This window comes from Eublepharis macularius, chromosome 13 (assembly GCF_028583425.1).
Source record: "Eublepharis macularius isolate TG4126 chromosome 13, MPM_Emac_v1.0, whole genome shotgun sequence".
In the NCBI taxonomy this organism is placed as follows: domain Eukaryota; kingdom Metazoa; phylum Chordata; class Lepidosauria; order Squamata; family Eublepharidae; genus Eublepharis; species Eublepharis macularius.
In genome coordinates, this window is record NC_072802.1 from 70,680,172 (window position 1) to 70,707,976 (window position 27,805).

General features: G+C 45.6%; 1 protein-coding gene across 2 annotated transcripts in view; it reads left to right on the forward strand.

Moving 5' to 3' along the window:
* The window catches only part of CUX2 (cut like homeobox 2), a 163,974-nt gene that overhangs the window by 78,686 nt on the left and 57,483 nt on the right, over nucleotides 1–27,805 (forward strand). For both annotated transcript variants that reach the window (XM_054997109.1, XM_054997110.1), the window contains one exon: nucleotides 22,464–22,542. In XM_054997109.1, the coding sequence (XP_054853084.1) occupies nucleotides 22,464–22,542 (79 nt within the window). The remainder of the gene's footprint in view (nucleotides 1–22,463; nucleotides 22,543–27,805) is intronic.

The following is a 27,805-nucleotide window of genomic DNA, read 5'->3' on the forward strand; positions in this document are numbered from 1 at the left end:
GGCCATGGCTGGGCATGCCTGGGATGCTGTAGTCTTTGGGCAACACTCTAGGGTTTAACTATAGTATTTTACTCAAATACTAGAGCGTCCTCGGCTTTTCCGGGAAACATGCTCATGTCACTTCCAGACACACAGGAAGTGACATCAGTGCATTGGAACTTTGCCCCTTCTCCTGCCAGTTTCCTGCCATTTCCCCCTTGTCAGCCGTGGCAGCCGGGCAGTGGCAGGAAACCAGGGCCGAATCTAGGGTTGCCAGCGCCTAGGGCAACCCAAGTCCGGCCCCCCAGTGCAGTGCATACGTGCTCCTGGCACTGTGTGATGATGTCACTTCCATGACATCATCACACAGGGCGGAGCACACCGCCCCACAGCAAGCCAGCTGCCCCAGCATGCTGTGGAGCTGGCGGCAGCAGCACGGGTGGCTGGGAGGCTGCCCATGCCATTCGCCTGCCCCGCTGAGGGGGTGGCCGGCTTGCCGCGAACCCCCTGTCCTGCAGGGCAGGCAAATGGCGTGGGCGGCCTCCCAGCCACCTGCACTGCCGCCGCCAGCTCTGCAGTGCACCAGGGCAGCCAGCTCGCTGCGCGGGCGACACGCTGATGGGGCGACAGGCTTTCACGCGCCCCTTGCCCTTGGGGCAGGTGAATGGCGTGGGCGGGCTCTCAGCCCTCTGCTCAGCCACCCGCGTGCTCCCGGCGGCTGGCAGCTGTTCCCGGCACCCTCTCTTTGATGGCGCCGATAGCAGACTACCCCCCCTGCCCCCCATCCCCGTCGATCCGGCCCTGCAGGAAACCATGGCTGGTGGAGGGGAAATGGTTCGCACTAGTGGGAAGAGACCGGCAGGGCTGGCTGTAGGAATTTGGTTCATCTAGGACAAAAGACCCCTCCCCCCCCCGGTCCTTGACTGGCAAGCAGTGGTTGGCACTGGAGAAACCAGGCAAAGGTATGATACGGAGAGTTCCACGGCACCCCTTCGTTGGGCGGGGAGCCTTCCCAAGGAACCCTCTCCGAAGGGCCACAGAAGGAACCCTCCTCTTGCCTGATGGGGGCCCGGAGCAGCTCCTTGGCTGGCAAGCATCCCGCAGTGCTCATTCCTACTGCTTGCCACGGAGAAAGGAATATAAAGTGTGTCCTTTGTGGGGGAGGTGGATGAGAGCGAGGGAAGGAGCAGTTTTTCTTCTTGTAACCTGATTAAATAAATAAAACTCGGCTTTAATTTTCTGTCATGGAGAAGACAAAAGGCTGCCGGTGACGGCTGTGGAACAGCGACAGCTTGAAATGGCCAAAGTTTTTTTGAGTCCCCTTGCTCACGGAGAAAAGAGCAAAGCCAGAACCCTGCTAATTACAAAAGTTGCTTTATGAAAGATAATTCAAAGCAATAATTTAGCAAACATAATCAAGTAGCACAGATGGGGATTTCTGATGAATAGTTTGCAACATGCAATTAGCAGCTCTTGCAGTTACATATCATTAACCCTCAGAGCACAAAAATTATTTTCTCATTATTAGATGAAAAGGTAAAATTAAGCTGACTAGACAGTTAAGGAACAAACTACAATTAATTACCTTCATTTATTACAGTCATTATTTGAAACTTTATTTTTCTCCCCTGCTTTTTTCTTCTTCTTCCTTCTTTGCCTTCTGATGGGCGGATGAAAAAAAACTGAAATTAAAAGTTTAGGTGTATTATTAGTGAAGGTGAAACTTGATTAGTCTGATCTTGACAAACAAAGGTGGTTTGCCATTGCTTTTCTCTGCATAGGAACCCCTGGTCCTCCTTGGTGGTTTCCTATCAAATAGATCCAGAGGAGTTAGCCATGTTAGTCTGTAGTGTTAGTCTGTAGTCACAAAACAGTAAAGAGTCCAGAAGCACCTTTAAGACTAACCAACTTTATTGTAGCATAAGCTTTCAAGAACCACAGCTCTCTTCGTCAGATGCATCGTCACATGCATCTGACGAAGAGAGCTGTGGTTCTCGAAAGCTTATGCTACAGATGCATCTGACGAAGAGAGCTGTGGTTCTCGAAAGCTTATGCTACAGATGCATCTGACGAAGAGAGCTGTGGTTCTCGAAAGCTTACGCTACAGATGCATCTGACGAAGAGAGCTGTGGTTCTCAAAAGCTTATACTACAGATGCATCTGACGAAGAGAGCTGTGGTTCTCAAAAGCTTATACTACAGATGCATCTGACGAAGAGAGCTGTGGTTCTCAAAAGCATATGCTACAGATGCATCTGACGAAGAGAGCTGTGGTTCTCAAAAGCATATGCTACAGATGCATCTGCCGAAGAGAGCTGTGGTTCTCGAAAGCTTATGCTACAATAATGTTCATTAGTCTTAAAGGTGCTACTGAGCTCTTTACTGTTTTCCTTCAAAATACTAACCATGGTCAACCCTGCTTAGCTTCCGAGCTCTGATGAGCACAGGCTTAGGCTAAACTGAGCTATTCAGGCAGCTAGATTAGACCAAAGGTCCATTCACTTGCGTGTTCTGTTTCCCACTACAGCCCTGGGAAGGCCAGAAGTAAAACAGCAAAGCAAAGCACACCCTCTTGCCCTCTAGTAACTGACATAACTATCTGCTTTCAACCACTGCCCGTTCCCTTTAGCCATTGTGGTTAATAGTTCTTTGATCGACTTCTTCCTCCATAAGTTGGTCTTTTAAGCCATCTATGCAAGCAGGCGTTGCCATATCTTGTGACGGAAAATTACATAAAGTAATTACGAATTGCCCAGAAAAATACTTCCTTGCGTCTGCCTCAAACCTACCATTTCATTGGATGACCTCAAGAATGTGTATATATGTATTGTGGTACAGGGAGACAAAGTCCCCTCTGCCCTCATACTCTACACCATGCATGTGTGCAGATTCCCCCTGACTCTTTCCTAAATTGAAAAGCCCTAAACTCTTCAGCTTTTCCATCTAAGGAAGGGGTTCCATTCTGTTAAGCAAACTGGCTGCCGTTTTTCACATGGATGTCTTATCTGTTGTGGGTTTTCCGGGCTGTATTGCCGTGGACCAAAAGATCTCTGTCTTTTGGTGCTACACCTCTGAAGATGCCAGCCACAGCTGCTGGCGAAACGTCAGGAACTACAATGCCAAGACCACGGCAATACAGCCCGGAAAACCCACAACAACCATCGTTCTCCAGCCGTGAAAGCCTTCGACAATACATCGATGTCTTATCTGCTTATATGGAAATCTTTGCTTTATTCGGAATAGAATGGAAATGTTTAAAATGGTTTCCTGTTCCAGAGATTGTAATGGGGATGTCCTAGTAACATTACTGGTGCTGGTCAGTTGACAGTATTCATAGCTGTCTTTCGCTGTAAACGTGCAGGGCCATATTTTCTGAGCTTATCCCTACGGGGGAAAGATATATTTATGCTGATTGTAACGAAAGCGCTTCCGGTTAGTCCCATTGTACTTCTAATGGCTGTCATCTTACAACATTCGATTTATATACCGCCCTTCAGGACAACTTAACACCCACTCAGAGCAGTTTACCAAGTGTGTTATTATTATCCTCAGGACAATCACCCTATGAGGTGGGTGGGGCCGAGAGAGCTCTGAGAGAGCTGTGACTGACCCAAGGTCATCCAACTGGCTTCAACAGAGGAGTGAAGAATCAAACCTGGTTCTCCAAATTAGAGTTCTGTCACTCTTGCCCAGGCTTCTGAGCTTTCAGCAGACGTTCCTTATGCTTTATGAAGCACATTTTTGCAAACCTAAGGACTAGAAGCTTGCCTTTTTTAAACATCCAGAGGAGTTAGCTGTGTTAGTCCGTGTTAGTCTGTAGTCTCGAAAGCTTATGCTACAATAAAGTTGGTTAGTCTTAAAGGTGCTGCTGGACTCTTTAAACATGACAGCTGAGAAGCAGAACTCTGTGTGGGTTCCAGGGGAAGCAGAGCCTGTGCACAAGTCTGATTATGTACCCTTGAAGTTCTGGGTCCTGATGGGTAGCTCAGGCCTTAGTCCCTCTCTCATTGGAGGTAGCATCTGGCTGAGCCCCGGTGCTGTTCTGGGGTCTTAAGATCCGCCTCCCTTGGTTTGAACCAATAGGATGACGAGGGGTGTGGCTTGCAGCTCCCTAAGGCTGCTCTGTTGGGTTGGCTGGGTGAGACATTGGTTGGCTTCCCACCAATGGGGAAGCAAAGGAAGTGCTGGAGTAGCAAGAGGTTGCAGAGTGGGAGAGCAGCCAGACCTGTTCTCATGACCGATTTGCTCAGAGTAAGGAGGCTGGCCTGGGTTTCTGCAGCCAGATAGGTTGATCCCTCTGTGTCACGTGGCAGTTCTCATTGCAGCACTGCCTTTTGGGGCCAGCTGCATTGGCAGTGCCCTAAGGATAGCAGGCCAGGAACTCTATCTGTGGAACTCCTGCCACGGTAGTGCAGAGAGCAAAGAGTTTGGGGCCTGGTAGCCAGAGTCCCTGGCTGACGTCCTGTGATGTGACATGATGACTTCTATAGAGTCAAGAAGAGGAAGCAGCAGTGAGTCCACTGTAGATAATCTGCAGCACTACAAGTTCACGACTGGAGAGATGAAGAGGTCTGGCCATCTTAAAAGGAGTCATACCTTGTCTGTCTGTCTGTCTAGCTAGCTAGCGTTCCATCCATCCATCCATCCATCCATCCATCCATCCATCCATCCATCCATCCATCCATCCTTCTATGTCAGTTATAGTCCACCTTTCTCACTGAGATTCAGGGTGGATTACATAGAGTGAGGTTGGCACAGCCAGTATCAAGGACATTTCCATAAACAGTGCCATAGGATAAATAAATGCCAGTCTACAAAGACATAACATCTGCAGAAATCAAATACTGAGTTGAAGAAATGCTGAAATGGAGCATAAGCAATTCTAGGACTGACATTAGACAACGTAGAACGACCCAGTCGGGTCTTACTTAAACCCTACGGCAATCTTGCTGAGCAATTCCGTAACTTCGTGTGCAAAAATGGAAAGTAGATTGTTTTCGCAAAAGACCTTTTAATCTGCCACAAGTTCCTTCTTCTCTTCCGTCCCTCTCTTCAGCGCTGGTTCTGCCCAGTCAAGCTGCCTTCTCTCCCTCCCACCCCCCTTGCCTTGAAGGAACCAAATAGTTCCGAAAGCAAGAAGCAAAACCGCTCGTCTGCAGCTTGACCTTCTCGGGACCCAGCCGTCCAAAATCAATTGCCTCCTCTCAGCTCTTTGGCTTCAGAGTGGCCGTCAGTGCAGGACCGTCTGCAGTATTGGTGGAGGTGTGAATTGCTAAAGGGTTTTTTTAAAAAAAAGCTAGAGGAGTTTGTTTTTTAGTAACAATTGTCTGATGGTTAGAAAATAATAATTTGGGAGCCAGATTGGTTGTTTTTAAATATGGCTTCTCATAAGAAGTCTGTTAAGGATAGGAGGTTTTGGAGGCCTTTCATTCATAGAGTCACTGTAGATCAGAGCAACTTGACAGCACATAACATACACATAAGAACATAACAAGAGCCCTGCTGGTTTCATCCAGGCCAGCATGCTATTTCCCACAGAGACCACAATGGTGCCACCTGGAAGGCCCATAAGCCTGGCATGATGGATTTAAGCTCCCCCAGCTGCCCCCCCCCTCAAGAAAGCTGGTATTCAGAACTCCTGGCAAAGTGTACAAAGGCTTATGCTGCAATAAATGAGTAAATCTATACAGTGTCAGAAGACTCCTTGTTGTTTTGGCTGTGATACACTACGTCTCTCTACACAAGATAGTGCATGTTTGTCAAGTGTAGGGAGACACATTGTTCTTTGGGAAGTGTAGTTTAAAAAGACATAGCCGTCAGAGATCACTCCTCAGAAGGTTTGTTAATTTCATCTTCGCCTCCAGGAAGGCTTTGTCAATTTCACCTCTCCAGTCTAAAACTGTGTGGGATGGCAACCAGAGGGCAGCCAGGAATGGGAAAGGGCTGGAGCTGCCTTCCATAGCCCGGCTTGGGCCTGGAGTGGATATAATGGGCTGAAGTTTCCCTTCTGGCATTTCACAACCCCTTCACACAGCTCCAGTATATAGCAAAGCCTTTGCCCTGCCGCCAGCTCTGTCTTTTTAAACTACCCTTCCCCGCTACCGTTACATCTCCCAACAGGTGTCCTTCACATGTCATATGTCTTGTGTAGGGAGACTCCAACATGGAATTGTATTTAAAATAGCACTCTCACTGAACACAGAGGTTCCATTTTTCTATCATGAATAACAGTCTCATTTACTGAGCTTTGGTGTTTTCTGAGCTTTTGATTGGTGGGGTTTTTTCCTGGATGAAATGTGGAGGCATTCTGAAACCAAGCCCTCTTGGTTGCAAGAGCTTCTTGGTCACTAGTATGAAAAACAGCCGAGCTCTGCAAAATCTCCATTGAAAGAAAACAGGGGGGCCTTTTCTTTCCTATTATCTCACTTGGCTCATTTCCCCTGCTGCTTAGTTTGCAAGAGGAAATTGGGGAGGGGGGGGTAAAGAGAGAGCAAAATCCAGGGGCCAATGGAGCCGCCTCCTCTCTCAGCACAACCGGAAGAGGAGGCCCTGGATGTTGCTGTATGCCGTCCAATGGTGTGAAGAACTTGTGTCCCGCTCTTACTTGAATGGGAGGGCGTCAGATCTTTTTTTGAGACCTGACGACCACTCTCCGGAGTTGCAATTGGTTTATGAGAGTCAGAAGATGAGAGAATAGCTGCCGCCTGAGGAAGAAGGGATAGAGGTGGCTCTTTTCTTTGTGGCGCTTCCTCCGTGAGAATCCTAACTAGGTTTGCTGCTTCTGGAGGTGATTCTAGCTCCCTGCTCCCAGATAGAATCCTAGGCCCCATTTCGCTCCCTCTGCAGTAGGCATTCGACCCTGAGCTTTTGTACTGTAGAGGGAATGATCACGTATAGATGGGGACCCACAGTAGTAGGGTCATGGCAATAACAGCAACACAGGGCTTTTTTTCAGCTGGAACGTGGTGGAACGGAGTTCCGGCACCTCTTGAAAATGGTCAAATGGCCGGTGGACCCACCCTCTGATCTCCAGACAGAGGGGAGTTTAGATCTCCCTCCGCGCCGCTCCAGCGGCCACCATCTAAACTCTCCTCTGTCTGGAGATCAGGGGGCGGGGCCACCAGCCATGTGACCATTTTTGCCGAGGTTGATTTAAACTTTAAAAAACACCCCCCTTGTTCCAGCTGACCCAAAGTGACGTCATTGTGCAGTCCTGAGTCCCACCACCTCTTTTCCCAGAAAAAAGAACTAAAGAGAACTAAGAATGCATCAGCACAACATTTTCCTCTTCCATCTCTGTAGGTTTCTTGTGGGATCTGTAGGTAGCAGGATACTTACTCAAATTTAGGTTTTCGTCTTGTCTCTCTCTCTCTCTCTCTCTCTCTCTCTCTCTCTTTTGAATGACAATTTAAATTAAAATATAATTGTCATCAGTCTGGTATTTTGAAAGACTGGAGCAAGCTTGCTGCCGTTCCAGATCTCCTTCCGTTGCAATTAGGCCAGGAGATGATTGCGCTTTTTATCTATTTGTGTTTAACCAAGGCTTGATCTGGGGACAGCGTATCAACAAAGAGATAAAGACAGAGCCAGAGAGTGCACAACCCTTTTTACCCATCAATTACAATAATATTTTTGCTTCCAAATGTTTTTTCCCCCCTAAAGTTGGCTTGATAAGGTATAATCATAGTACAGAGGCCAGCCTGACAGTAGTAATTAATTAGGCCATTATGCATTCTACGGTGATAATTGCTTTGCTGGAAAGTCACCAGCCATGAAAAGGACCCAGCACAGAAATGTAATTCATCAATCTTGAGTCGTTGCTGGGTGCAGTTGTGTTTTCTCACCTTGAGTTGGTGCACATGGTGGAAAGACACAAAAAAGTTAATGATACATTAATGTATAAATGTGAGAGGCTGAGGACTCGCCTGGTTTCAGAGCGTGATTTCACGAGTGGGTTGAATGAGAGCAGAATATGTGGAGTTCATTATCACAAATGGACAACTTCCTGGATGAATTGGAGGGGGTCTATATTCAGTCCTGCCTCACCAACCTTGTAGGGTTCTTTAAGAAAGTCAACAAGCATGTCTTGATGGGTATACCGTACAGGGCACATATTACGCCGATCTTGCAGCAGCTGCACTGGCTCCCCGTGGAGTTTTGGATCAGGTTCAAGGTTTTGGTTCTAACCTTTAAAGCCCTAAACAGACTAGGACCAGTGCCTCTCCCCGTATGTACCCCACAGACCGCTGAGATGAGCAAATAAAAAGCTACTGGTGGTCTTTGGCCCCAGGGAGGCTTAGCTGTCCTTGACCAGGGCCAGGTCTTTTTCAGTCCTGGCCCCAGCCTGCTGCAACTCTGTCGGAGGACACCCAGGCCTACCAAGAATGTACATCCTTGCAGGCCTGTAAGAGAGAGATGTTCCACCAGGCATATTGTTGAGGCCCATCTTAGGCTACTTAGAAATGCCTCCCTACTGGTCTCCCATCAGGGGGGCTATAAAACCATCTGCCCCCCTCATGTATGAAGTTACAATGAGAACATCAACTGTTCCCCCCATGCCTCTCTTTGTTATATTGTGGTTGGGAAGAATGGAGGGGGCCGCCATCTTGAGATTCTGATTATATTTGTATTGCTGTTCTGGTTTTAAATGGTTTTATTTGATTTATTTTTGTATGTTATTAAATGTTTTATTTTTGTACCATTTATATTCCTGTAACCCACCCTGAGCCCGCTTCTGGGAAGGGCGGGCTAAAAATTGAACAAATAAATAAATAATAAATAAATGTAGATAACGATAACCCGAGACATTATTTACTTGGACTTTCGAAGGGCTTTTGACAAGGTTTCGCACCAAACACTCCCGGGATAAGAAGGCGGGTCCGCTTATGGATTAAAAACTGGTTAATAATAACACTTTGTAAACCGCTCTGAGTGGGCATTAAGTTGTCCTGAAGGGCGGTATATAAATCGAATGTTGTTGTTGTTGTTGTTGTTGTTGTTGTTATTATTATTAAATGACAGGGAACAATTAGTAGGAATAAATGGATAGCTCTCGCAATGGAGGGAAGTAAGTAGTAGGGTCCCGCAAGGATTGGAAGTGGGGCCAGTGATATTTAATTTGTTTGTAATTTATTTGGAATTGGGGGGCGAGCAGTGTATTCGCCGAGTTTGCAGAGGACGCAAAACTGTTCGGGTTGGTGAAAATCGAGACCAAAAGTGAAGAGCTCCAGGAAGATCTCCACAGATTGGGTGGGTGGGCAACCATGTGGTAAACGAAATCCAAAGTAGGCAACTGCATTGATGCTACACATTGGAAGTATCTACTTCAAGTATCTGCTATAATAATAATGACAACAACAATAAAAACTGCACTTATATACCACTCTTCTAGACAGATAAGTGCTCAGAGTGATGAACAAAATCAGTGTTGTTATTATAATCCCCACAATACTGCTGGGGAGCTGGAAGGCCACCTACTGAGCTCATGGAAATAGTGGGAGTTGAACCAGCTGAGTGCTGATGAGCAGTCCAACCTCTCCAGGCCCAAGCCTGGTTCTGGAAGGCAGCTTCATTTCCATTCCTGGCTGCCCTCTGGTTGCCATCTCACACAGTTTTAAACTGGCCAGGTGAAATTGACAGAGCCTTTGGGGAGGGGAAGATGAAATTAACAAACCCTCTGAGGAGCAATCTCTGCTGGATCAGTCTTTTTAAACTACACTTCCCAGCTAACATTGTGTCTCCTTATACTTGACGAACATGCACCGAGGCATCTCGTGTAGAGAGACTCTATGCTACAGCAGGCACGTTGCTAATTGGGTTTGGACTTGCTAAGACTGAGAGGGAAAGAAACCTTGGGGTCATGATGGATAGGTCAATGGAAGTGTCAATCAGTTTGTTGCAATACTGAAAAAGGCAAACTGTATGCTGGGAAAAGAGACAATGGCAGGCATGATAGAGGTTTATAAAATTATGCGCGGGGTAGATAGAGTAGACAACCTTTTCTCCCTCTCCCAAAATACTAGAGCTGGAGGGCATCTAATGAAGTAGATTCAGAACAGAACGAAAGGAAGTACATCTTTACACAATGACTGATTAAGATGTGGAACTCGCTGCCAGAGGATGTAGTGATAGCCACAGGCATAGATAGCTTTAAAAAGGGATTAGACAGATTCATGGAGGAGAAATCTATCAGTGGCTACTAGCCGTGTTGACTGAAGGGAACCTCCACATTCTCAGGCAGTCGGCCTCTAAATACCAGTGCCAGGAGGCAACACCGGGGAGTGGCCTTGGCCCCTATGCCTTGACAGCCCTCCAGAGTAACTAGTTGGCTGCTGTGTGAGACAAGATGCTGGAGTAGCTGGACCACTGGTCTTCTCTACAGGGTTCTTCTTTTGATCCTGGCCATTCCCACACGTCTTACCTGCCTGTGGAACATCACGCAAAAGACCTGGAAGACACCATCTTCTCACATGAGGAAGACACTGTTATTCTGAAGTTTTGTGCAATTTCGTGCAAAAGACCCGGAAGACACCATCTTCTCACGTGAAATCGCGCCAGGAAATCTCATGATTTCATGCAAAACTCCCGAATAACAGCGTCTTCCTGGCGCAATTTCGCATGAGAAGACGGTTCTTCTGGGTCTTTTGCGCAATGTTCTGCAGGCAGGTAAGACGTGTGGAAACAGCCCCTATGTTCTTACGCTCAGCCCCTTAGTTATAGCTCATAACAAGGCTTGCTTTAAAATGGGGTATGACCTTGAACTGTTTTTCAGGCCAGCCAGAGAACCTTTGAACCATTATAATGAAGCAAAATCAGTGATCCATGTTGTGTGCCCAGTGGAGAACCTGTGCCACTCTTTATTTCTTTAAGTTATTTATAGCTTGCCTTTCTCACTGAGACTCAAGGTGGCTAACGTAGTGTAAGTCAATGCAATCAATAGGATGAGATATTGAATAAGCAATACAATAGGACTAGGATTGCAGAAATCTGAAAAAGCATACAGAATGAATCATGATACGTTACACAACGTAGAAAATGCTATTGTGCAGGTATAAAACAATGTAGTGAGAGCAGGATAATGCAAATAGCCAACAAATAATACATAACTAAATTTTATGTATTTTCTATATCTATAGTTTGCCTTTCTCAAGGTGGATCATACAGTGTAAGGCAATGCAGTCAATAGGAAGAGATCTCTGATAAGCAATTTTTTTTAAAAAAATTAAATTTTATTTAAAAAGAAAAGATATAACGGTAGAAAGTGCGTAAGAACTTACACAGGCACTAAATTTGAGTTTAAATTAGGCTAATAAAAAGATATATTCCGCTAAATTATGTAGTAGTTCTCATTCTCTCTCCTTAATTGCTTATACCCAAACTTTAGTATCAATAATTTTTAATCACTCTTTATCCTGTGTTTTATCTTTATATAATATTGCCTTAATTTATCTTAGTTTTAACCTAAGTAGTCAAAGAAATCTTTACATTTTTTCCAAAATTCTGCTGTTGGTCTTTTGTGCACGTAAGTTAATTTGATAAACCGTGTTGTAGGACTTGACAAGATAACCAGACAAATGAAATCGGTTGGGGGTAGTGTGGGAGTATCACTTTTACAGGAGGAAAAGCATTTTCTTTCTTTCTTTCTTTCTTTCTTTCTTTCTTTCTTTCTTTCTTTCTTTCTTTCTTTCTTTCTTTCTTTCTTTCTTTCTTTCTTTCTTTCTTTCTTTCTTTCTTTCTTTCTTTCTTTCTTTCTTTCTTTTCCTTCCTTCCTTCCTTCCTTCCTTCCTTCCTTCCTTCCTTCCTAAATGTCAGCCAGTTCCTTACATCCAGTATAAATGAATAAAGTGGTAAAATTGACAACATAGGAAAAGCATCTTCTAGTCTCGTCATGTTCAATTTCATTCAATTTTCCCAGTGAAGTATGTGTTTTAAAGAAAGGATTTATGGTGTACATAATGCAGCTACCACATGGAACAACTTTAAGTGGCCTTCATGTGGCCACCATGTGGTGGTTTCGCTCTGACTTTTCAGAAGTGGCTGGAAAGCCTACTTGAGTGAGGAGAGCTGTCTAGTGAACGCCTCGCGTGCCTTCCCAGATATGTGGTTCTGAGATGCTGCTGACCCATACGCAGAAGTGAGGCTACCATAGACTTCAAGCTGGCAGTATAGCTGGAGGGGGCCAAGTTGGTTGGAGGAAAAGCTCGGACATGAAAGGAAGCCTTTCGGTTCATTAATCACTGAATGCCAGATTGCGGCCGCACTGTGACATTTAGCATCCTCCTCGTTTTCTTTTTTTAACAGAAAGTTAGGTAGGGACTCGGGTACAATATCAGTCTGTAATCTATCAGGCCACACTCCAGAAAATGTAACATTTAATTCCAACAATTGAAGTGGAAACTGGTGGCCTAGAGGAGCTGTAAGGACGGCAGCCACATGACCTCATCTGAATTCAATTCGGTCTTCCCGAAGAGATCTCTTTTCCTCCTCCGCGGGCAATACATTCAGGACAAACAAACAACAAGGTACTTATTCACACAAGCACTCCCTGCCACTGAATGTTGGGATGGCCAGTAGTTCAGCTGGCTTTAAAACTGTGTGTGTGTGTGTGTGTGTGTGTGTGTGTGTGTGCGCGCGTGTGTGTGTGTGTGGTGCCCTCAAGTCAGAGTTGACTTACGATGACCTCTGGTGGGGTTTTCATGACAAGAAACTATCAGAGGTGGTTTGCCATTGCCTGCCTCTGCAACCCTGGCCTTTCTTGAAGGCCTCCCATCCAGTTATTAACCAAGGCCAACCCTGCTTAGCTTCTGAGATGTGACAAGATAAGGCTCACCTGAGCTATCCAGGTCAGGACAGCTTTAAAGGGGGAGTAGACAAATTCACAGAGGATAGGTCCATCAGGGGCTAGTAGCTATTATGGGTAAATGAAAGTACCATGGTACCTCTTAATATCACTTTCTGGGAGACCTAACAAGCGGACTATTTATCCTCCTCGTATTTGCTTGTTGGTCCTTCTGAACATCTGGTCAGTTACTGTGGGAAACACAATGCTGGACAGTTCCTTGGACTATTAAAGCCCTCCTTATGTTATCTTTTCTAGTGATAAGTTACTTAGTGCCCAGTCTGGGTCCTGAGAATTTGTAGAACAAGGTCTGAAACTTCATTGACCTCTTGTGTCTTCTGACAATTGCGAAATTAGCACGTAGCAGTGCCTTCTTTTGACCAGCTATGCCCAAGAGCAGTGGGTAACAGGTCTGTAGCTCCCTCTTCTGGGTCACCCATTGCAGTTGAATTGGGAATAGAGATGAGCACGAACTGAAATATGGACCAAAATTTGTCACGAATGGGGCCGGTTTGTGGTTTGAGAACCAGCAGTTTGTCTGAGCCCATTTTTGACGAACCACCACAAACTTTAGGCCGGTTCGTTTTTTGGTTCATCAGTGCAGACAGCCTGGCACTGATCAATCAGTTTCCGAGGCAACGGGGGGGCCTTCTGCTGCCCCGTAAGGGATGTTTTAAAGAACCAAACAAACCAATCCACAAACCGGGGCAAGTTCGTGAATGTTCATGGTTCATGGTTCGTGAAATGTGACAAACCGTGAACCGCATGGGTTGGTATTTTCCCAGTTCATGCCCATCTTTAATTGGGAAGTGAGGTGCTTGGATCTTGTGGTCAGCATCACAAGTAGGAGTCCGCTTATACCTTGCTTTTTAGTAGCCTGTAAATTTTCATCATGCCTTGCTCCTACCAAATTTAGATGCCTTGATGGCATCTTTGGCTGGCTGCAAATATTCTGGCCAGAGATTGCATCTCTTTAATACAAAATTTGGACTGTGGTTAATTATAAAATAGTAAAACTAAGAAAGGCTATGGTGTGTACATGCTGGACTAAAGAACTCCAGTCATTTTCAGTTTAGATTACGAGTAGAGTAGAACTGGGATTGTGGTTTTATCAAACACCTTGAGGGCAATTTTGGTTTATGGAAATTGACAAAGAAGCACTTCGCAAAATTTCTCCTTCTTCTGGAAGCAGAAAAAGAAAAACAACATGAAATGCGGGTCGGTATACTAGGTGCTAAAAAAAGACAGCGACTTATGCAATGTTAACAATGGTGGGGGAAATAGAAAAGATCTTTGTGCTTCAATGCCCGGGAGCAGCGAAGGAGGGAAGGTGGTTTGCTCAGGTAGCTGGTGAATTACAAATGACTGGTGCGGCTTTTGTTCTGAATGACAAGCAATTTAAATTCAGTCTTCTGTGGAGGACTTGCAAGTGATTTTGAGCAGCAAAAAGAAAGGGGGGAATTCATCTTCTTTTCCCCTTTAGATTCAGTAGATTGGCTTAGCTGCTACTGCACCAGGGCTGGACTTCGTTTGATAATTATCAAATCGGCCGCTTGGGATTGGTTGTAACTGATGATCACACTTTTGCTAATAACATCTCTGCCAGGTTCAAATGTTGATGGCAGGCCCTTTGGAGTTTTTAGCTGTGTGTTTGCAGAATAAAATTAAAAGAGGCTTCTAGAAGACAGTGTGGGCTACACCTCACAGATCGAAATGCTTTTGCTAATCAAGATGTAGAAGTCTTATTTGAAGCTCTGCAGGGATGTTTCTTTTTAAGGAGAACATGACTTTAGGTTGATCTTGTGAATGCTCTAACTATATTGAGATTACAAACTTGGCCTGCCGGTGTACTTTCCAAATGTTACCTGACTGAAAGTGCTCCATGTCGTCTTGGCTTGTGTTTCAGCATACGACCAGTCACCATGTGTGTCTTCAAAATGAACTTACCTTATTATGTGCAGAGCTTTTTTCCAGCTGGAATGCGGTGAAACGGTGTTCCGGCACCTCTTGAAAATGCTCACGTGGCCGGTGACCATGCCCACCATGCCCATGCTCACGTGGCCGGTGACCAGACAGAGATCAGTCCCCTGAAAAAAAGTCCACTTCGCCCAATGCCAGAGGGACGAGGGAATCCCCTCGCCCCCCTTGCACCGGGTGAAGGAAGCACGGCAGGGTGGTAGGTTTACAAACCTGCCATCCTGCCACTCGGGCGCCCACTTCACCCGATGCCAGAGGGGTGAGGGAATCCCCTCGCTTCTGCTGACAGGGTTGCTGCCTCCTGCCGGGTGCTGGCAACCGAGTTCCACTGCCTCTTTCTCCAGAAAAACCCTGATTGTGTGTGTCTGGAATGATTCAAAATGCCTTAGGCCTGGTCGAACCACACTGCGATTTATTGCATTCCCTTATAGAGCTGTTTTCTGTAACTATCAGTAGGGGGAGCTGCTTTTTATTTTAACTTTGCTGCAAAGAATGCTCTCTAAAGCTTCTACCCTGGAAATCTTGTTGGTCTTTGAGGTGTTACTGGACTTCAGTCTTGCTCTTCTACTGCATACCATCACAGCTACCTACTTGAAACCAAAGGTTGCTGAGATTTAAGAAGCAACGGAGGGGAAAGAGCTGCTTTGAGGGATCCCAACATGGAAGAAATGAAGGCTAAGGGGTGGGGAAACCATTGTGAATTCCGAGTGATTAATTTGTCCCTGCCATTGGTACTGTCCTTTCACAAGCAGTGTCCCAGATCTTCAGGAAACATACCCAGACCTAACTTAATCCCCCCCCCCCCCACACACACACACTGTATTCCTTCAGAGTCTTATTTTGGTATCTACGCCCTGTGATAAATCAGCAGCTTGGTAGGCATATTAACACCTGAATTCTCTTTTGGAAGGAAATGTGTCTTTTCCTGTATCTTGCTGCCTTCCCCAGTTTGATGCTAAGCCTCCCCACCCCCATGTGAGAACTGCAAGATGACAGGTGACGATGCTGTGATTTCAGCAGAAAGGAAAAGCTGGGGGGGTGAGGGTGGGCAGAGCTGCTTGGTGGCAAAGCCCTCGCGCCCAGCAGGAACCAAAGTTCTAAGCAAAGTTTTAATTACAGCTGGAGTCGAATGGAGTTGTGGAAATCGCCTAAGTTTTTACAAAGGAACACAGCACATTTCCCCAGAATACATAATGTATAAGCATATACCCTTAACTTTGTGATTGCCTTAAGGCAGTTATCACCTTAGCAGGGGTGCAAAAACGCTTTACAAAAACTTTACGAGCCTGTGAGATTTTCAAGGAGAGAGAATCCGTCAGTATGTTCTGGTCTTAACAATCACAACAAATAGCATTCAGTAGTTGATGCATGACCTGTGTGGGGGAAATAGCTGGGTGGGTTGGCAACCCAGAGTGACAAGAAATGGTGAGCCTGATCTTATCAAATCTTGGGAGCTAAGCAAGGGTCAGCCTTGGTTAGTAATTGGATGGGAGACCTCCAGCAAAGACCAGGGTTGCAGAGGCAGGCAATGGCAAACCACCTCTGATAGTCTCTTTCCATGAAAACTCCACGGGGGGGGGGGGTCGCCATAAGTCAGCTATGACTTGAGGGCATGCTCCACTCCACTCTTCTGCAAGCGCAGCTCTGCTGAGGAAAGGGTTTAGTTTTGTCCCCGACCCCTCCTCATTCCATCCCGCCAACCTCACAGCTGTTCCTCTGCATGGATCCCAGACCCCCCAAGAGTGATCTTTCTGGAGATTGGAAGGGGCTGCAGAAGCGTTCAGTGCAGGGAAGGTTGGATACTACCCATTATCTCGAAATCCTTCCCATGGTCTTGGAAGGTAGGCCACATTGCAAAGGGGGTGGGGGTGAGATGGAGAAAGTAGCAGAGGCAAGATTTGAACCAAGGTCCTCAAGGATCACGGTGGATTCTCGTAGCCCCAAGTTTGGGCCATCACATTTTCTGTGGAATGGCCCAAAGTGAAAGAGGTGCTCGGAGATCGCTGTGAGCCCAGCTGTAGTGCAAGTGAGGTGGTGTTGGGGGGACAATCTGGGCTGGCAAAGGGAGTGAGAGAGAGCGAATGCTGCCAAGTTCCTTAGGTACCAGCAACTCCAGCGCACCCGGATTTCGTGCCTCTTGGGCTTGTTGCGTTATAGGATGGAAGCTCAATTGTCTCAGGCCATCCTAGAGACAATGTGGATCCTGCTTTGGGGGGGGGTGCATTTAATTTGTGAAATGGGGGGAGAAGCACAGATGTGAAGTCTTTGTTTCTGTCCGCCCCCCTCGCTGTCCCATTCTCTTAAAAGACATTGAATCTTCTGGCTAGCTGAGAGGAGACGGGTGGGCAGTTGGTGTCATCTCCTAAGGAATCATTTTCCCTACCACTAAACAAAATGGGGGGAGGAATCTGATTTTTTATTTAAACCTTGTCATTAAATTATAATTTTCATTTACTCAAAGTACATCAAAGATTTACGATGGTGTGATGTTACAGGAGCATTAAAGTTTTTGCCCGAGGACGTGGGGCGCTCTTATGGAATGCTGTGCCAGACACATAATGGCAAAGAGGCTCAAATTTGTAGCAGTTTTCGGAAATTTATGACCGTCTTTGTGGGACTGTCAGAGGGAAGGTGATGCTTTGGCTACCAAACTATTCGGTGAGGGGTGGGGGAGATTTTTTAAAAAAAATATTTTTATTCAATTTTAGAACTGTAACAATAATCAAACAACAAACCAATATAATACATTGCATTTACAAATATTAACACAGTGCTTCAACTTTAATACATTAACAATGAGTGGTGTGAAGAGGGAGGTTGCAGATCTCTTGCTTCTATGAATTTGTAAAATGGGATCCATTTTTCCCAGAAGTTTGATCCCGAAGATTGATATTCCGTCTGATGTAGATTGTCAGTTATTTTTTCCATTATCAAATGGTTCCAGATTTTTGTAAACCAAAGTTCTGTAGTAGGTGGAGATTGGTCTTTCCATTTGGTTGCTATTGCACTCCTAGCTGCCACCAGGAGAGAGTTGATAAGGTCTCTTCTAACATTTGGGATTGATGTCTGATCCCACAGTCCCAAGAAGATTACTTTTGGTGACATAGGGACACTGTACCCTGTTATTTCCTTAATAATATTTAGTATTTCTGACCAAAATCGAGATATCAAGGGACATTCCCACCAACAGTGAGCAAAATTACCCTCATTATTGCATTTCTTCCAACAAGAGGGCGATGCTGAAGAATAAATTAAAGAGATTTTTTTAGGTGTTAGGTACCACCTATGTATAATTTTATAGGGGGAGATTCTTAATGTATCATGGACTGCTCGGATTATTTTTCTGTAATCCAGAAGTGTCCGGAATTAAAAATGAGTGCCCATGCCCTGAAGGAAAGTCTTCTGACTTCTCTGGGTTCCAGAAATACTTCCTACATCTGGTTACTGCCTGGAGGAGGTGAGAAATGATATTGCAAGCTGCTTTGGATTACCACTGGGCAGAAAAGTGAAGTACAATTTTTTTTTAATAAAATAAATAAATCCCTGAGCATTTGTGGATTCTATGTGTGTGTGTGTTTTTTAAAAATTGCACTCTTTCTCCAAAGATCTTGAGATGCTGTACATGGTTATCCCGTCCTCATTTTTTAATCCTTACAACAACCCTGTGAGACAGGTTAGGCTGTGTAGGCGTGTGAGAGAGAGACATGCTGTAAAAGATGGTGGTGCACATTGGAGGTTTTATGTACACACATTCCACGTGGGACAGAGACCAGATCTGTTGGGCCTCAGCGTCAGCTAAGAGACTACAGTTTGAAAAACAAGCCAATGGCTAACGTGCTCTGGCTGTAGGGGAAAATGCTGGTCTACTGTGACTGGTTACTTCACCCCTGAGGGGTGTGTGTTAATCCAGAGGAGTTAGCCGTGTTAGTCTGTAGTTGCAAAATAGTAAAGAGTCCAGTAGCACCTTTAAGATTAACCAACTTTATTGTGGCATAAGCTTTCGAGAATCACAGCTGTCTTCATCAGATGCATCCGATGAAGAGAGCTGTGGTTCTCGAAAGCTTATGCTACAATACAGTTGGTTAGTCTTAAAGGTGCCACATCACCCCTGGGGGGAGCTTTTGAGGAATCTCAAGATCTCCTGGGAGCATCACTGTCCTAAGTCCACTGCTCTAGAGAAGGCTTTGTGTGCCCCCAGGTCACATCACAAAGGTAATCTTGGGGTGCTCTCCATGGAGAACAGCTGGGATTGGTGCCGTGCCTTCTGTTCCATCCTTTGTCACATCCTCTTGCTGCAGGACTGAGTGACATTGCGCTTGCCAAAATCCCTTCTTCTGCATAACTATTAAAAGCACAGGAGGGCTATGTTGGATCTACTCGGCAGCTGTGAAGAGGAGGCCATTTGTAAGCCAGCACTGCGCTTTCTTCTCCTAAGATCCAGAGGAGTTAGCCATGGTAGCCTGTAGTTGCAAAAAAGTAAAAAGCCCAGTAGCACCTTTAAGACTAACCAACTATTTTGAGGCATAAGCTTTCAAGAAGCACAGCTCTCTTCGTCAGAGGCATCGTCAGCTTTCGAGAACCACAGCTCTCTTTGTCAGATGCTTCTAACGGAGAGAGCTGTGGTTCTCGAAAGCTTATGCCTCAATAAAGTTGGTTAGTCTTAAAGGTGCTACTGAACTTTTTACTATTCTTCTCCTAAGAGTGCTGGAGGAAGGTGGGTGTCACCAGTCAGCCAATTATGATGTTGCAATGATGGCTGGAGATGGTGGGTGCCTGCTCCTGTAGAAGATCGCCTGTTTCAGAGCTAAACGGAACATGAGCTGTTGACAACTGCCATCTGTAGTAGGCCCACAAGCCCCTCCCATAATATTCCTGTATCATCGGTGGTGTCTACAACGGAATGTATATGGGCTCATTTTTCTTCACTTCCTTTCAACCCCAGCTATCTTAGCAGGGTTGAAGAGGAGGCTGGTCCACATGTCTGACACATAATTAGAGGAGATTAATTGTTTCTTGAGTCTTCCTGCCAGTTTGAATGGCGGCTGGGGAAGAGGTTTGAAATGTGGTACACACTTATCATGTGATTTCACTAACCGTCTTGATCACAGGCAGGGCTTTTTTTCAGGGGGAATGTGGGGGGAATGGAGTTCCGGAACCACTTGAAAATGGTCACATGGCTGGTGGCCCCGCCCCCTGATCTCCAGACAGAGGGGAGTTTAGATTGACCTCCATGCCGAGAGCAATCTCAACTCCCCTCTGTCTGGAGATCAGGGGGCGGGGCCACCAGCCATGTGACCATTTTCTCCGAGGGCAACCCACTGAGTTCCACCACCTCTTTTCCCAGAAAAAAAGCCCTGATCGCCGGGAGGTGGGAGGCAGGAGATCTAGGCCACGCACAGAGGAGGGGCGATCCTTGCCGATATTAGCTCCATCCTCATTATTTAACACAAATTGGTTTAAATGCAGCATTTCAGTAAAACTGGGTCATGGGCCAAGCTGTAAAATTGGGCCATCGATATTGAAAGATTCCAGACAGAGTAGGCCACCTTTGTTATGCTTGAACTTGGAGAAACACAGCTCTGGGTCACTCTGAAAAATCGCAGGCAGCGGTAAAAAGCGCCATGCCAAACAGGCCTTCTTTTCCAAAATGCATTGGTCTGGGTTTTGAGGGCCATATCCATTTTAAAGGAATATTCTACAAATGTCAGAGTCTGGAAACACTTTGAAAAGAGGGCTTTGAAGGGGTGACTGCGGCTTCAGGCAGTATTTTCTACCCCTACCACAAAGTAGGTACACTTAATTAGAGTAAGTGCCAGGAGGCAGACCCTGCCAGGTGACGCAGCAGGGCCTGATGTACCCCCTTCGAGCAATATATGCCCCAGGATTTGTAAGCTCTTCAGAAACTTTAGCTGGGTTAAATTGCAGCCAAGATTAGCACACATACTGCCAGAGTTGCTGAGCCATCAGTAGCTTCCTGCTGGTTTCTGGGACCAATTTAAAGTCGTGTTTATGACCGCTAAAGGCTTGCCCCAGGGTGTCTTAAGACTGCCTTCTTCCCATGAGCCTGTGTTCTTCCTCTGAGGCCATGCCGCTCATTTCTTCACTACCCAAGGTGAAGAAAGTGGCCACATGTGGCAGGGCCTTCTCAGAGTGGCACCAAAGATAGGGCAGTTTACCCAGCCCTGTTGTCTGCCTTAGGGAACAATGCAGTTTCAATTTGGAAACAGTTTAGTGTTCGCTATATGCAGGGCTTTTTTTCTGGGAAAAGAGGTGATGGAACTCAGTGGGTTGCCCTCGGAGAAAATGGTCACATGGCTGGTGGCCCCGCCCCCTGATCTCCAGACAGAGAGGAGTTGAGATTGCCCTCTGCGCCAATCTAAACCCCCCTCTGTCTGGAGATCAGGGGGCGGGACCACCGGCCATGTGACCATTTTCAAGAGGTTCCGGAACTCCGTTCTACCACGTTCCACCTGAAAAAAAGCCCTGGCTCTATGTATCTATTTGCTCCTTGGCTTGGACATGATTCTTTGATTGATTGATTTTCAACTGTTCTTTCGCTATTGTTCTGCTCAGATTTTATATATGCATGGTCGTAAGCCATCTTGAAGACTCTGCGAAAGGCAGGGTATGAATATTGTAATCCTCAGTCTATAGGACTGCCTCTCTTCCCATGCCCTGCCACTGCGGCTTTGCCATGGCCTTCTACAGGTGCCACACAGCACACGAGTAAAATCAGCAGCTGCCCATAGACATGCATTCTCTGTGGTAGCCCCCACCTAATGGAACAGCCTGCCTGAAGAGGTCAGGAAAGCTCCCCCTCTCCTGGCTTTCTGCAAACCAAGCAAAACTGAATTATTCGGGAGAGCTTTTTTACATGGGTAGTAAGACTGTGCTCTAAGGAAATGGTTCAGAGAGATGCGCCGGGATGGGATAGGGACTATAGGCTGTAGTACTGTGTACTCTCTGTTGCTGTAAGTATGTTCCAATTGGATAGTTCCACATCATGCAATATGTCATGACAATTTGCTTATATTTTTGTTTTCAGTCTTATATCAGATTTTTGCTTGTTTTCAAATGTCTGCAATCCTTACCCTGTTGTATTCTTTATTGAATGTTTATTGAATGTCCCACCCATTAATTGTATTGATCTACACCATGTAATCTGCCTTGAGTCTCAGTGAGAAAGGCAAACTAGAAATAACATGAATGAATGAATGAATGAATGAATGAATGAATGAATGAATGAATGAATGAATGAACGATCAACCAATAGAAGCAGCCCAGCCGAGGCAGCTGGTTTGGGAGCACTAGAAAAGCATTCCAGTTATCCAACGTACAAACATAAAATTCGTAATCTAGGTTTGTAAAATGAAATAAAAATGAAATGAAATTTATAAAAAGCCTCCAATTATCGATTATTTAGCTCATTATATTTTTACCAACAAGGTGGGAAGTGGGCAAGGTGTTTTGGGTTTTCTGCCTTGGGCCTGGCCCCGTTTGAAACTGTGTCGAGTAAATGCCTGTGGATTAATTGCATGTAACTTCTCCCATGAACTCCAGACTTCGGAAGTCCTAACCACGAGGTTTATTCTGGCGGCATCTTTTCGTTCCTTGGCTTTGCAGCTCCTCACCTCCTCTGTTTTTTTCATTTGTGTCCCCCTTCCCTTCAGGTGGTCGCTCTTAGTAAAAGAAGCAAGGAAGCAGAAGCCGCGTTCCTGACTGTTTACAAGCAGATAATCCAAGCGCCAGGTACGGAACGTGTCTCTTGTGGCGGAGTCGGAGGGAAATGGTCGCTCCAAGGGTTTGGTAGAGATTACCCAGAAGCCTTTGCTCACAGGTTCAGCTTTGAGACTCTCCTGCGTTGAAGAAGCCCGTGAATGTGTTGCTTGGGCCACTTCGTATACTGATGTCGTGGATTGGGCCAGCTTTGTTTTAAAACGTGGGCAACTCTGCTCTGTCTGGAAATGATGTCACAGAGGAGTGGAGGCCTTTGCCATTGAAGACTTGGAGGTTCTTGCCAAAGCCAAGGAAGCAGATAAAGAGATGGAGGAAGAGTTGCCTTCATCCCCTTTGCCCTTTTAGTCATTGACAACAGGTCTGCAGGAGAAATTTGAATAAGGATGGAGAGGCAGGTGTCCTCAGCGCATGGGGAACATGGGCTGCCAGTCCACAGAGATGACCATCTCAGGGGCTCAGGCCTAAGGACTTAAAAGTTCTTAAGGGCAAGCAGGCAGAAATCAGTCCACTGTCAGTTGGGTGGCTGGACGACTGCTAGGTTGGCAGTGCAGAAGGAGGGCCTGGTAACTTTCTTCAGTGATGTTGCCCCAACCATGAGCAGAATGGCGAATTGTTTTACAGCGGTCAGTAGCACAGACCTGGGTGTGTGGTGGTTCTACAGGTCAGAACTCTGGGCTGTTGGTCAAATGTCCCAACTGGATGTACATGCGCTTCTCCTCCTCTGGCTAGCAGCTCTGGCAGGAACCATAACATTATTCATTGGGTTCCCATCTTAGCCTGAAACTGTGACTGTGGAGTCTGTATGCATGCTTGCTTTCGGGGAGTATGGGGACTGTGTGTGTATGTCTGGGATGGGGGTTAGTTTTTTCCCCCTGGGGTACATCCTTTCCAAAGATAATCTTCACCCAGCAGGTGTAAAGAAAGATCTTTTTCCTCCTGACAGTCCAGGTTTCAATCATACAAGGGGCCATAACTAAGAGTCTCTACACGAGATATCTTACATGAGAACGCTCAAGTGTAGGGAGACACAATGTTAGCCGGGAAGCATAGTTTAAAACGACAGAACTGGAGATGGTTCTTCAGCAGGTTTGTTAATTTTATTTTCCCCTCCCAGAAGGGGAGGTGAAATTGACATAACCATCAGGGAGGCAAAGATGAAATTAACAAACCCTCTGAGGAGCCATCTCCACTGGCTCTGTCTTTTTAAACTACCTTTTTGTTGAGAGGTGAAATTAACAGAGCCTTTGTTTATGTCCCAAAGACCCTGGGGAGCCTCACAGCCAGTAAGAGTAATATAATACTTGGCTAGATGGCCCAGTGATCTGAAATGGTGTAAGGCAAATTCATATTTTCATAAGGAGCACATAAAATGAACAACTGTTTAATATGCACAGATAAATAAAGAGGTGCAAGGAGCTGCTTCTCTGATGATAGCTTATGTTTATTAGAACTTATAAGCACAGCACATACAATGTCTCGTAATCTTTACAACAAATAGGTTATTATTCCCATAATGCAGATTAGAAAGGTGAAGCTGAGTCAGTACCTAAGACTGCATAGTGAGTTCATGGCACAGATGAGATTTGGAGTCTGTCGGTGTTTTAGCTACTAATGACACCAGTTCCTCAGCCCAATTGGAGCTGCCCAGACAGGCGACTGCCCTCCAGAGTCTATCACAGAGCCAAGCTACAAGGAACACGTGAAGGAAGTTGCAATGTTAGCCAGGAAGCTGAGTTTTAAAAGAGATCGGAAGGCTTTGTTAATTTCCTTTTCTACAGAGCCAAGGAGAAGGATGCTCAGAGGGTTTGTTAATTTCCTTTTTACCTTCTGAAGGCTCTGTCAGTTTCACCCCCCTTCTAAGAATCAGTTTGGTGTAGTGGTTAAGAGCGCGGGACTCTAATCTGGAGAGCCGGGTTTGATTCCCCACTCCTCCACTTGAAGCCAGCTGTGTGACCCTGGATCAGTTACAGCGTCTAGCTCTCTCAGCCCCACTCACTTCACAGGGTGATTATTGTTGTGGGGATAATAATGACATACTTTGTAAACCACTCTGAATGGGCATTAAGTTGTCCTGAAGGGCAGTATATAAATTAAATGTTGTTGTTGTTGTTGTTGTTGTTGTTGTTGTTGTTGTTGTTAAGAGGCTAGGAGAAAATAAACAAACCTTCTGAGCATCCATCTCCTTGACTCTGTAGAGAGGGGAAATTGACAAAGCCTTCCAATCTCTTTTAAAACTCAGCTTCCTAACTAACATTGAGACTCCCTTCACGTGCTCCTCCTCGTGTAATTTGTCTCTTGTAGTTTAGCTCTCAGAGACCTCCTCTAGAGCTCTTGTTAGCTGAAGATGCTGAGAACTGGATCTGGGTTTTCTCTAGATAAAGCCCATGTTAAAGCCCATGTTCTCCCACTGAATAACTCCCCCCCCCCGCTTTAATGTATAGTGGTCACAGACTTCAGATTTTCCTGGTACAGATGAACTGATCAGCCATGGAGTAGGACGGTAACTGATTTATTTGTATAAGCTCCGTGGATTCTAACAGCTCTTGAACTGTTTTTTATCGCCTTGGCCAAACGGTTCCCTGCGCTGCAGGAAGGGACAGCGTTGAGCTGGCATCCCCCCTGTTCCGTTTTGAAGTGCTGGCGCAACAGACAAGAGGAAACATCTTTTGCTCTCGCTGTATCTCGGCAGCTGAGCCAAATCTTTCTTGACAATAAAAAAGGAATACATTTGTTCGAGCCTTGTAATGACGCTGCAGCGATCCACACTCGTCTCTTTGACGGCTGGTTAACTAAGATGACTGGACTCTCTTCACAGCAGAGGGGCAGAGAATGGAATTTAGATTTGATAGGTTTGGGGGTGGAGACGATGTTGCAGTGCCCATGGCGGCATCTCTCGGGTATTCCTCTGCACAAACAGCATCCATGTGCTTGGCAAAAGCTGGCCAGGGGAGGGAAGGGACGATCTTAGAGATATCACCACCGTGGTGTATATTCGGCTCTTCCTTGCAACTTGGCAGCCTAGTCTTTGGAATTCTTTTGGAGCATTTTGGCTTTTATTTAAGAGAGGAGGAAGTCTCTAGTCCTTATGAGTACTAAGATAATGTTTCAGGTAGGTGGCCATGTTGGTCTGCAGTGGAACAGCAGGATTAGAGTCCAGTGGCATCTTAGAGCCAAAACACACGTTAAGAAATACCTAGGTTCAGCACGTGTTCTCTTACCTCAAGGTTTGCCGGGATCTGTAGGTGTCCTGGAAGCTTAAAGTTTAGCATTTACAGAGCAGCAGAGAGGGAAATACAGGCGCCTGTATTTCCCTTCCCCTTTCTGCTGCTCTGTAAATGCTAAACTTTAAGCTTCCAGGACGCCTACAGATCCAAGCAAACTTTGAGGTAAGAGAACAAGTTTAGCATTTACAGAGCAGCAGAGAGGGAAATACAGGTGCCTGTATTTCCCTTCCCCTTTCTGCTGCTCTGTAAATGCTAAACTTTAAGCTTCCAGGACGCCTACAGATCCCGGCAAACCTTGAGGTAAGAGAACACGTGCTGAACCTAGGTATTTCTTAACGTGTGTTTTGGCTCATAGAGACCAACAAGATTTTCATGGTGTAAGCTTTCAAGAGCTTGGAGCTCCCTTCTCCAAGGCGCCACAGTCACTATGCCTAGTCAGTCCTCAAAAACTGGAGAAGTCTGTGGCAGAGTTTCATTGCCTCGTCATGTATATTTCCTGATCTCCAGGGCTGGCAAAATCTGTATGAAAGTTTGCAGGTAATTTTACATGACTTAGATCAGGTTTTTACAATTTGTGTTTTTTCAGCCTGCGGCTCAGGGTTCAGGTTTCCAAACATCTCTTCTTCTATGATGTTCTGTTCCTTATCTTCCAGTGGCCTGTGTTAATTTTTGAGAGCTTTGGATAGCATTATATATAGTTGGTGCTAAAATCTGAATTTCTGTGGTAAGAATATGCATTGACATGTGTACCCTAATTGGGAATCAAAAAGAGTCCAGTAGCACCTTTAAGACTAACCAACTTTATTGTAGCATAAGCTTTCGAGAATCACAGCTCTCTTCGTCAGATGCATCTGATGAAGAGAGCTGTGATTCTCGAAAGCTTATGCTACAATAAAGTTGGTTAGTCTTAAAGGTGCTACTGGACTCTTTTTGATTTTGCTACTACAGACTAACACGGCTAACTCCTCTGCATCTAATTGAGAATGTGTGTGTACAATTTTATTTTAATTCACTTTAGAGGAAAAAACAAGTGAGGGGGAGGGATGTGATCAAGGTTTATACAATGATGCTTTCTCTAGAGGAGAAAGAAGATAGAGAGAAAACTCTCGCCCATAATACTAGAATTTGTGAATGCTCAACAAAGTTGATGGTCAATAGCTTCAGGACAGACCAAAGAAAGCTTTCCAATGCAATCCTATGAAGAGTTACTCCAGTCTAAGCCCATTGAAGTCAATGGGCTTAGACTGAAGTAACTCTCCATAGGATTGCACTGTTGTTCTTTACCTAAAAAGAAGTTCTTTCTTCTTCGCCTAAAGTCTAATTAATTTTTGGCACTCACAAGATTTAGTGCTGGCCGCTAGTTTGGGTGGCATGCAAAGGGGGTTCAAAGAAAAATGATCAGCAAGGTGGATTATATCAAAATGAAATCAAAACCAGCACAGGGACGTACAGCAACAAAATTAAATAACAGTTAACCATTTTCTTTTAAAGCAGGAATCTAAAGCACAGATGTTTCACTTTTGACTAAGCTCACCAACAAGGAAGCCGAGTGCCGTCTCCTTCGGGAGGGAGAGGGGCCACGGTTGAGGGGCCACTGCAGAGAAGCCCTCTGCAGCCTCGCCCACTGTGCTCTATATATGGTTGGGGGGACAAGGATTTTTGTAAAAGGAGTGAAAAGAGCAGGTTGATCCTTACGGATGATACTGTAGCATTGATCTTTCTAGTTAGGTAGGAAAAACCTCTTTAAAGATTATTTCAGAAGATAGGGAGAAGCCTGTTGCAAAGGCTGAGAGAGCCGGAAGGCAAAAATTAGAGGCAGCAAAATGTTCAGGGGAGAAGGGAAGACTCAGCAGGGTCTGGGCCTTTTCACCTCTCGCACTGCGCCTGCCCTTTTAGGCACGGACTGGGTGTGCAACATCAGCCCCTCTGATTGGTAGGCAGGCTCTAGACAGCTGACCTGGCATTAGGTTCTTATTTATTTATTTACATGCTCCACTTTCTTCCCATTGGGGACCCAACATGGCTTACTCCATTCTCCTCTCCTCCATTCT